A 12034-nucleotide genomic window follows, 5' to 3' on the forward strand; every position below is an offset into this window, starting at 1 on the left:
GAAATTCCGAGTTCTTCCTTGAGAGACTTTCACTGATGGATGGGGCCTGAAGTCAGGCCAAATGCTTTCCCCCAGCCCATTGTTCTGGCTGCAGTCAAATTGGTGTGTAGTTATCTTCCCCATCTCCCAGGGCAGCAGTCACTTTGAGGTGGTGCTACTCACTCTTAGGACTGCTTGCAGGATGAGGTGTGTTAGGAGCTTCTTTGGAAGGATGCCTGCTAAGTGGTGGGTTGAATGGGGCAGATCCACAGGGGAAAGCAGGGACTGGGCAAGAGGTGCTAGCAAACTAGGAGGAGAGTGTTTGTGCTGGTTCCTGCAGGTTTGGATGTTTACGCTGGTGGCAGGAAGAGAAATGACAGCACCAGCTTTTTGGTTCTTAGAGAAGTCACTTCCAGCACATGTTCGGAGATTAGTAAATGCGTGTTTCTTTTTTTTTTCCTATTTATTTATTTATTTATTTATTTATTTATTTATTTANTCAAGGTCCATCGATGAGTAAATGCATGTTTCTGTATACCCCATATGCTTTTCAAACTGCTACTTCTACGCTGTATTCCAGTGAGGTTATTTGTTGTGCTGTCTCTTTAAGGACAGGGGCTCAGTGTCCTATTGCCTTCCACTCTGCCAGAGATGAGCCCACTTATTTTTAAAGTACCTGGAGTTAAGCTCAGCTGGTTTAAAAAAAAAAAACTCACGAAGTTAAGAGCCATTGGTTTTCAAAGCCAAATGTTATTGTGGCCTGTTTTCCCAGGGCGGGTCCCCTGTGTCTGGTGTGTCTGGTATTTCTCTCCTTTCTCCATGCTTGTGATGTCCTTCCCATCTGTGGTTAGTCTCACAGGTTAGTTTGGTTCCCAACCGAGTCTGTGCCTCACATATCCTTTTTGATGTGGCTTTCTTTCTGTGATTAACTGTGGAGTCTAAATGTTAATCTTTGGGTTGTTTTCTGGGTTAGTTGCACTGATGTGGCTGATATCTAGGTATGTAAATGGGGCAAGGCTTGCTTATGAAGACACACTTATTTTTTCTTTCTTAGTCACCCAAACTACATCATACTTGGGCCTTGCATTAAGGAAACCTCATGGAAAGTGGAAACATGAAGTGTGGCATGAATAAAATATCAGGTATATGATCTAAACAAGGACCAAGTGATCTTTCCCAGAGACTAAGAGGAATCTGACAGTGGTCACACCTAAGTTTGACAGTGGTCACACCTAAGTGGTCACACCTAAGTGGTCACACCTAAGATTTCAGATATAGGGGTAATTTCCAGTTAATACATCTACATCAGCTGTTTGTCAGTAGTTCTTGCTCTACACCTAGTGGTGGTCAACCTCCTACATCAGAGATGTATGAATTTTATCACCTTTGAGCCATTTATTTTTGGTCTCTGTTGGCAATGTAACTTATACTCTAAATAGTAATCAAAGCCTAGATGAAAAAAGCTTTATGAAGAAATAAAAGACTACATTTATATACAAAAAGGCATAATCATTTTTGTTTTACTTTGTCATACACTATATTGAGTTCTTTACCCACTTTTCATTACTTGATTATAGCAACTGTACGAGACTGGTGTTATTATCCCACTCTATAGTGAAGAGAATAGGGCTCAAAAAGGTGGGTTTATTAACTGAGAATACATAGTCACTAAAAAGCCAGGTTCCACAACAAATATGACCTGACCTCATACCTTACTCCTAAATTCTGTACTCCATGACCATTTTCATTATGCACACAGTGGTCTTCATTCTAAAAAAAAAGTGAATTCTGAAATTAATTTATAATTAGTACAATACCAATAAGAGTTGCAATAAGATTTTTTGGGAGTTAGTAAGAAGGGATCTTGTTGTGACATTTAATCTGGTAAAGCAAAACATTGTAACAACCATGAAAATTATAAACTGGAAAAAACAAATAGAACAATGACCTATGCCTTGATCAACTAGATGATAAAATATTCTATAAAGCTGCAGGTACTAAAAGTGGGTTACTTATATAGAAATTATTAAATATTACATGAACAGAATTGATATTCCCCAAATAAATGTATATACTTAGGACATTTAGTATATAGCAAAGGTATAATTTCAGGACAATGGTGAAAATGTAACTAATAAAATGAAAATTTGGGGGACTATTGACCAAACATTTGGAAATATTAAATATCATCCTGTCCTTCTCTCTGAATGGATTTAAAAGCTAAACATAAAATAGAAAAACCATAAAACAACAAGATAAACATAATGTCTAAGTATAATTTCAAGCATTGAGTTATAAAATCATGTCCTTTTCCAAGTAGTCTGAAAACACAAGACAACATTCATCTGGAGTCTCTAAGACACTTAGTCACCTGGAACTGTAGTATGTCTCAGAAATCCCTCCCCACCACTCTTTCACTACCTTCCAGCCACACCAGAGCTTTCCACATAAAGCTCTTCCTCTGTTAAACCCTTTGCTCTCCTTCCCCTTGTAATTTACTCTATACCAATGTTGTGTGTTTTGCTCCTTTATTTCGTCAGGGAGATCCCAGATCTCCTGTTACCTCTTCTGAGTTCATCCCACTGGATCATTGCTTCTTTTTTTTTTTTTTTTTTAAAGTACATTTGCTATTGGCTTGCTTATTTGGTGAACTTGTAGATCTCTTATAAGCAGTGACACCATTTCTTTGCTCTTGCAACTCCAGACAGTCCACATACATAAAATATGTTCAAATAATAATAATTCATTTAATTTAATGAAATAATGAGCACAAGATGGCAACCATTCATAATTGACAGAGTTTAATACATAAAAATTAAAACCTTTGTACCACAAAACAGAACAAAAATAGCAAAAGGATAAACACTTTACTGGAAAAAAAATTCACTGCTTATATGGTGACAGGGGAATAGAGTCATACAACGAAAGTAAAATAAGAAGAAGAAGGAGGAGGAGGAGGAAAAAGAGAAGAAAGAAAGAAAGAAAGAAAGAAAGAAAGAAAGAAAGAAAGAAAGAAAGAAAGAAAGAAAGAAAGAAAGAAAGAAAGAAAGAAAAGAAAAGAAAAGAAAAGAAAAAAGAAAAGAAAAGAAAAGAAAAGGAAAGGAAAGGAAAGGAAAGGAAAAGAAAAGGAAAAGAAAAGAAAAGAAAAGAAATTAAGGAAGAAATACAAATAGTCCCAAAACATTTTAGGAGGTGTTAGGACTTACTCCTGATTGGGGTGCCTGGATGGTTCAGCCACATAAGCATCCAACTTCAGCTGAGGTCATGATCTCACGGTTTGTGGGTTCGAGCCCTGCATTGAGCTCTGTGCTGGCAGTGCAAAACCTGCTTCTGATTCTCTCTCTCTCTCTGCCCCTCCGCCATGCTCTCTCTTTTTATATATCTCAAAAATAAATAAGTAAACATTAAACACCTCACTCTGATCAAATAAATTGATAATACGTAAGACTGACAAACAAAGACTGAGCTGGTCTACAGGTTGCAATGTTAGTAAAATTGTGAAATTATATGCCGTTCTTAAATTGGTAAAGGTATAGATTTATGGATTCTGAAGGATAATTTAAAGATGTCCATAAAATATAAACTTGAACATTATTTGCTTCAGTATTTTTTCTTTTTTTTAAATGTCTTGACATTTGTACATTTTATTTGAGGAAATGTTTATTCAAATCCTTTGTCTATTTTTTGGGGGGTTCTTAGATTTATTTTTTTACAAATAGTATATTGTCAAGTTGGTTTCCATATAACACCCAGTGCTCATCTCCACAAGTGCCCTCCTCTATGCCCATCTCCCCCCTCCCCCCACACCCATCAGTCCTCAGTTTGTTCTCAGCATTCAAGAGTCTCTTATGGTTTGCCTCCCTCCCTTCCCCCACTATTTACCCCCTTCTTCTCCCCCACGGTCCTCCGTTAAGTTCCTCCTAATCCTCCTATACGTGCAAACATATGGTATTTGTCCTTCTCTGCCTGACTTATTTCGCTCAGCATAACACCCTCAAGGTCCATCCATGTTGCTACACATGGCTTGATTTCATTCTTTCTCATTGCCATGTAATATTCCATAGTATAGGTAAACCACATCTTCTTGATCCATTCGTCCGTTGATGGAGACTTAGGCTCTTTCCATGTTTTGGCTATTGTTGAAAGTGCTGCTATGAACATTGGGGTACATGTGCTCCTATGCATCAGCATTCTTATATCCCTTGGGTAAATTTGTCGCAGTGCTATTGCTGGGTCATAGGGGAGTTCTACTGTTAATTTTTGAGGAACCTTCACACTGTTTTCCAGAAGGGCTGCACCAGTTTACATTCCCACCAACAGTGTAGGAGAGTGCCTATTTCTCCACATCCTCGCCAGCATCTAGAGTCCTCTGATTTGATCACTTTAGCCACTTTGACCAGCGTGAGGTGGTATCTCAGTGTGGTTTTGATTTGTATTTCCCTGATGAGGAAGGACGCTGAGCATCGTTTCATGCGTCTGTTGGCCATCTGGACAACAACATGCAGAAGAATGAAAGTAGATCATTTTCTCACACTATACACAAAAATAAACTCAAAATGGATAAAGGACCTGAATGTGAGACAGGAAACCATAAAAACCCTAAAGGAGAAAGCAGGAAACAACTTCCTTGACCTCAACAGCAGCAATTTCTTACTTGACACATCCCCCAAAGGGAAGGGAATCTGGGCAGAAGGGAACTATTGGGACCTCATCAAGATTAAAAGCTTCTGCACGGCAAAAAAAGAATGCATAAAACTAATAGGCAACCAACGGAATGGGAAAAGATAGTTGCAAATGACATATCAGATAAAGGGCTAGTATCCAAAATCTATAAGGAACTCACCAAACTCCACATCTGAAAAACAAAGAATCCAGTGAAGAAATGGGCAGAAGATATGAACAGATACTTCTCCAAAGTGGAAAATCTCTTGATAAATGCCAGATAAGGGTGGTTTCCAGAAGACTCACTCACGTGATTAGAAAATTGGGACTTTCAGCCCCCACAACTGCCCCGACATCTGTGATGGAGAGAGTGGCTAGAGGTTGAATTAATCACTAATGCCCAATGGTTTCATTAATTAAGCCTTGATAAAGAAGCCTTCATAAGAACTCAAAAGTAAGGAGTTTGGGGAGCTTTTGGGCTGGTAAACAAGAACGCATCCACGTTTTGCTAGGGTGATGCAATCCAATCTCTATGGGTAAAAATCTGTGCTTTGGACCCTTCTAGACCTCCCCCCTTGTATCACTTCATCTGGCTCTTCATTTGTATCCTTTAATATACTTCAGAATAGATCAGTAATCTATTAAGAAAACTGTTCTGAGTTCTCTCAGCCACTCCTGTAAAGTAATCAAGCCTTAGGAGGGAGATGTGGGAACTTCTGATTTATACCTGGTTGGTCAGAAGCACAGGTGACCAATTGAATTTGCAATTGGTCCCTAAAGTGAGGGTAGTTTTGTGGGACTGAGCTCTTAATCTTGAGGGTCTGACGCTATCTCTAGGTAGATAGTATACAAATTGAGTTAAATTGTAACACCTAGCTGGTGTCAGAGAATTGCCTGGTGTGAGAAAAACACCCACACAGAAATACATCTCAGATTAGTTCTCCGAGGGATGAAGGGGAAACACATCTTCATCAGCTCTTGTTACTGTGGTCAGTGTGTCTTTTTTTCCAGGCTGTGTATGCTTAAATCCAGCATGATCTTCACAGAAAGCAGTATGTAAGGAGACCCAGACAGGAAGTGGGGTGTACTTAGATCTGTTGGCTTCTGTGAGAAGCTATCAAAGATTGTGCAGATGGTTGCAGCAAGGGGGGAAGGAGTTACAAGAGTAACAATATAATCTAGAAGATTCTGATGTATTGGGCAGAAAAGGGGCCTAATACACAAAAGTCGGTGGTTGTTTTACAATACAGCATATAAACATCTTTTCCCGTTACTGTGACTATAGGACATATACTAAAATAAGATAGGAATTCACTATATTTAGAAAGACCTTTCCTCACTTCTCATCAGGCTGGCTGCACTGCCTCAGCATAGCTCTGTTGGAGGCTTCCCCAAACTCTACTGGACATAAGACCAAAAGTGTGTGAAATACTTGGTGCTGATTTTAGTTATTGTGGAGATCAGTCTGAGGCACAAATCAAACTTTGAGTATATCTTCTTGGATTCCAGACAGGATGTCTTAATTTCATGTTAAGCATTTAGGTAGCAATTGGATTAGTAAATGATCCATCAGCCTGGACTCTTAAGGAAAATAGAGGAAAATATGAATAATTGTTACCATTCTTGTCTGTACAAGGCAAGCCTTGAGAGAAGAGCAGGGCAGAGCCCAGTGCTGTCCTTCATGGTTCTGGGAGGATCTCTGTGGTTGGCTCTCTCTGTGCTGCTGTCCTAAGTTGAGACTTAGCCTTGACATCAGGAAGAAATTGCATGTTTGGGGAAATGGGGAGCTCAGAGGGTCCTCCTGCCCCTTCCTTGCTGCTATATTATGAGTCTGTAAAAGTTTATGTACTAAGCTTGATCACAACTGCAAGCAGGCAAGGGAAAATAACTGCCTTTAAACTTCGGAGGATTTTTATTCCGGGAAGGTTAACTGAATATTAATATTTAATATTAATCTAAATGATTAAAGATTTTTTCAGATATTGAAAATTTTTATGTAATACTTTAAAATTTACTTTCTTTCATTTTTTCCTTTTCATTTTTTGAGTACTAAATAAAATTTAAAAATGTTAATGCACTCCATTACTCCCTTCCTGACTCATGGACTAACATTATCATGTGTCTCTGCTCTTGTTTACTTCTCTTCCCTACCTCTAAAGCCCATAAAAGTTGTATAATATTTATCCAATTATCAAAGGAAGAAAGAGCATATACAATTCTTATAGGTGAAACAACATTTTATACCAGCAGCAGAGAGAAGGGAACAAGATTGTAGGATAGTCTTCTGTGGATGTCCTAAAATATGATGGTAAAGGGAAGCTTTCTCAATGGCCAGACAAAAGACAGTTCAACTAGATGGCTAGAGAAGATGTGTGAAATGGCCTCATTATAAATAACAAAAGACATATCTCTCACCCAAATCACTCAGAAAATTCCAATGGTTCTAGAAGCTCTGTGTCACCAGGTACAAAGACCAAATTTTTATATATTTCTTATTGTATCACTAGGGGTTATAGACAAAATGGTAACATGTCTATGGATAGATAGATCTAGAGTTAAATCTCAGCATAAAATCTTAGTAGTGTTGTAATTGCCTAACTTTTATGAAATTAATAATATTTAATTTGTGGATTTGTTGCAAATATTAGGAAAAAATGTAAAACCTTTCACACAGATTAGTCATCTCCAAAGGCAATTAATAAAAACAATTAACAAAATAACAATGAACATATATAACACTATATAAGCAATTAACAATATGACAATTAGCATATATATTACATATATATAAGAATATAAATAACAAAACAATAGAATTATTAACAAAAAATTAAAACAGAAAATACTTTCTCTTTGCCTTGGCCTGAAAATGATGTATGAGCACATTCATATCAGATTGTCACTTACCTTAAACTCAAGATATATTGGAACAGAAACTACATCCCAAATATCCTGTCCCCCCAATCAATTTTGATATCTTTAATTTTGTTCTTACTTCTCAAAAGTTACTCACATCTCTAATATGCCCCAATTACCCTGCAAAGCCACAGCAATTCTCTAATGCAATATGCCTGAGAGCCTTCTTCACATCTTTATTCCTGAGCGTGTAAATCAAGGGGTTCAGCATCGGGGTGACAACAGTATAGAAGAGGGCTATGAACTTTCCCTGTTCGTGAGAGTTACTCTTGGCTGGCTGGAGATACATAAAGATGATGCTCCCATAAAACAGAGCCACAACTGCCACATGGGAAGAGCAGGTATTGAAGGCCTTTCTCCGTCCTTCTGCTGACCTGATCTTCATTACAGTGCAGGCAATGTGGCCATATGAGATCAGGATGAGACCCAGAGGCAAGACAACAAAGATAAAGCTGGCCACATACATCTCCACCTCGTTGAGGCTGGTTTTCACACAAGCCATTTGCATAATGAGGGGCATCTCACAGAAGAAGTGGTCAATGTGATTGTTCCCACACAGTGGGAGGAGCATAGTGAGTGTGGAGCCCACTATACTTGTAGTCAGACCCCCAAGCCAAGAAGCAAAGGCCAAGCTGAGGCAAAGCTGTGGATGCATAATAACGGTATAATGCAGTGGCCTACAGATGGCGGCATAGCGATCGTAGGACATGACCGCCAGGAGGACACATTCAGTCGCACCCAGCCAGTGAGAGACATAGAACTGGACCATACACCCTTCATAGCTTATGGTTTTCTGTGGTCCCCAGAGGTTGACCAGGAGTTGTGGGACAATGCTTGTGGTAAAGCTAATGTCCAGGAAGGAGAGGTTGGCGAGGAAAAAATACATAGGAGTGTGAAGGTGTACATCCATGCAGGAAACCAGAATGATGATGCCATTGCTGAAAATAGACACTACATAAAACCCTAATACAACGATGAATAGGATAGGTTCCAGTGAGGGTCGTGAAGAGAAGCCCAGGAGTACAAAGACTTCTGGAGAAGTTGCATTGGCTATTCCCATCATCACGTGAAGCCAGAAGGGGGATTAAAAGACCACCTGCAGTGAGTGGGGATATGAGGCATCAAATGATTCCAGCAGTTAGCAAACTTTAGACATAATTTTATACCCATTGTTCTTGAAAACATCTACTTAACCTCTCTGTGGATGATGTTACATCCTCTTCCTGGAGGCCAATTTGGAAAGACATGAAAATATGCATAGCTTAGGAGAAAATGGACATTGATACAAAAATCTTTGCCTTGGTTATTTTATTGAAATAATGCTTACAGTAGCAACATCTGTAGTCAACCTGAGTATTTAGTGATGAACTTTTTCTTGGGTAACGGATAGTATTTCATTTGATGAAACACTGCAGAGGCATTAATTGCTCCCTGTGATACTCCCTCTCTCAGTTAATGGCCAAATGAAATCCACAGTGACATTTCTCTTTCTCTTAAATTCCATAATCAACAAATTTTGGTTTATTATTAAATTCAGGTTCTCATCCTTCTTGTGGCCTTGCTGCTACAGCCCTGAACTATGCTGCCATTATTTATCACCTGAATTATTGATCTAGTATACAAACTTGTCTTCCTGCTTTTCCCATTAGTTCCCTTCAGAGTATTCTCACACAGAGGCCAGAAGATTATGTTAAGATACAATGTGATCATATGTCTCCACTGCTTAACACCCCCGTTGTCTTTTTTTTTTTTAATGTTTTATTTATTTCTAGGAGAGAGATAGAGACAGCATGAGCAGGGGAGGGTCAGAGAGAGAGGGAGTCACAGACTGAAACAGGCTCCAGGCTCTGAGCTGGCACTCAGCACAAAGCCCGACGCGGGGCTCGAACCCACGAACCACGAGATCATGACCTAAGCGAAAGTCGGACGCTTAACCGACTAAGCCACCCAGGCGCCCCATAACCCCCATTGTCTTTGAGCAAGGCTTGCAGTGCCTTTCTCCCAAAACATCCATCCACAGACTCGATTTCTCGCCTTCTTCATTCAGGTTGTTTTTTAAAAGTCATCTTTCATTGAAGCACATGTGTCATATTTTTTAAGTTTTTATTTAAATTCCAGTCAGTTAACCTGTAGTGTAATATTAGTTTTAGGTGTACAAGATAGTGAATCAACACTTCCATGCAATGAAACAAAGGTGTAATTTAATATTAAAAACCCTCCCAGCTCCCTTCTCTTCCTTTCTTAATTTATTTTTATTTGCATTACTTATCACTATAGAACAAATATGCTATTCTAATTTATTATGTTTGTACTTGTTTCACTCTGGTAGACTATAAATTTCATGCACTCATGGCTGTGTTTACTTTGCTTCTGGGTCCCTAGTGCCTAGCTCAGTGTCTGGCTCACAAAAATCCCTTAATCGATATCCATTGAGTGAATAATTGTAAAACAAGTCATTAGAATATGCTTATGGTCATGATGGAGGAAGCACCAGAGTGATATAAAGGCATAATTAAAGAATCCTCAGCATAATCTCACAACAGTGTTTTCAGGAAAGAACTCTTGACACAGATTATTCCTTCATCTTACACAGGTGGAAGAGAATAAACCATGACTTAGCAAGAAGAATGTGGAAATTCAGAAATCCACATAGAGAAACATGAATAATTTCAGCCGCTTCAGATGTCCCTGAAAAGTTCTGAGGTCTTTCTTTTACAGAAACATTAATTTTTTTCTTCCTTGATTTTAAAAGGAAGAACAAATTCATTATAATTAAAATCCATCCAGGTGAGGAGAACAGAGCAGCTATAAGCTCAATTGTCATCCCTTTTAAAGTCCCAAGGGGTGAAACTTATTCATCTCTAAAACTGAAAGTTAATCAAGGAAAATAAACTTGAACACATATGTTCCATTGTGCATATGTAAAAATGGGGCTCAGAGAGCTTCAGACATTTGCCAAAATGTATGAGCAGAAGCTGTACCAATATGGATATCATAGAGCCACCATACTGAGACAATTGTCTGATTGGCATATAGCAGGTCAATACAGCACTGATGCTCTGAAAAAGCATCTGGAAGATATATTGGGAACTCCTTCAAATTTGGGAAACATTGAGAGCTGTGAGAACATGGATGGCTTCATAATATGGATGTGAGAGAGAAGTAAATGAAGACAGATGTGTGCAACTGAACCATGATACAATCGAGTGATTGTCCCATAGAGAGAATCATCTTGGATGAGCATGGGGACGTCCAAAAGTAAAGGGAAAAACCAAAACCTACATTGTCACCTGTGGATATAGTTTCCCCTCTGTGGGGATAAAGAACATGGGCTCACATATGAAGAATATGTATGAATGTCACCAGAGATGGTGGCCATAAGATCAGTCATGACGTAACAGTTCAGTAGAACTTTTGAGGAAGTAGAGACCTTTACAGTGTCTTGTTCTATTTCTAAAACTGTTCAGTAGTTTATCCAAAGTCCCAGAGCTGCTCAGTGCTAGTACTGCAGCTACACTTTCAAATTCTTAGTACAAAAATAGAATTCCCAGTAAAGGAGGAGGTTTGCCCATTCACAGAGATTCACCAAAACCTGTCACAATAAATAATCATTTTTGAAAACATTATCCTCTCCCCAAGTCCTGTGATATTATGACAAAGAAAGGTAGCATAGGAACAGTTATGAAAATGTTTGGAGTTCAAGATTTTAGTCAATTATGAGGTGTTACAAACTCTACTCCTGGATGTAGGTAACCTGCTAAAATACCAAAGACCTCAAGAAGAGCAAGTCATATTATTGAAGTGGATCAGTGTTCATCAGCCTTAACTGGAATTGACAGAAACTCTGTGATTCCCTTTCATCTTAATACCATAAACAAGCAAACAAACAAATAAACAAGCCCAAGAATGTCACTTACTGATGGTGATCTAACAGCAGCATCCCCCTGTATAGAGAGTGGAAATGTTGTATAATGGGGAGTATTTTACTTCAAAGGTGGATAATCGATAAATGCAGTGGATGTGGCATTGAAAAGTAGGAAAGTAGCCATGGGAGTTAAGAAGCCCTAAAATATTGGAAATCTCCAATTCATTGATGGCAGACATGTTAGATTGTATTTAAATGCATGCCTGAAGAACACATTCTTGAGTTTTAAAATCAGAATAGATTGAAGTTAGAAACACTTTTTTCCCCTATGAAAACTGTCAGCAAAAGGAATAAGGATGGCTTACGGTGTTTCCAGAATGAGAAATACATGCCGACCCACAAAGGACCAAGTGTGTCATAAAACCTGTATAATCATGAGACATTCATTTTATCCTCTGGAGCACTGAAGAGGGAGACAGAAGGTGATGTATATGTCAGGGGAGTGAAATTGGGAGGAAAGAAGCTTTGGGGATTTTTTTCCCTATTGAATAACTACAATTTCATTGTAATCAAGATAATTGATTACTTTTATGAATAAAACATTATTTTATG

The 12034-nt window shown here is 38.5% G+C and overlaps 1 protein-coding gene across 1 annotated transcript; it reads right to left on the reverse strand.

Annotated features, from left to right (window-relative positions):
* Positions 1-7672: 7672 nt before the first annotated feature.
* LOC144241550 (olfactory receptor 2C3) lies at positions 7673-8620 on the reverse strand. The gene has a single exon (XM_077776135.1). It carries the CDS (start codon positions 8618-8620, stop codon positions 7673-7675), a length of 948 nt encoding a protein of 315 aa, XP_077632261.1.
* Between the last annotated feature and the right edge of the window lie 3414 nt (positions 8621-12034).

The sequence above is a fragment of the Crocuta crocuta genome, unplaced genomic scaffold (genome assembly GCF_008692635.1).
Source record: "Crocuta crocuta isolate KB4526 unplaced genomic scaffold, BGI_CrCroc_1.0 scaffold441, whole genome shotgun sequence".
Lineage (NCBI taxonomy): Eukaryota > Metazoa > Chordata > Mammalia > Carnivora > Hyaenidae > Crocuta > Crocuta crocuta.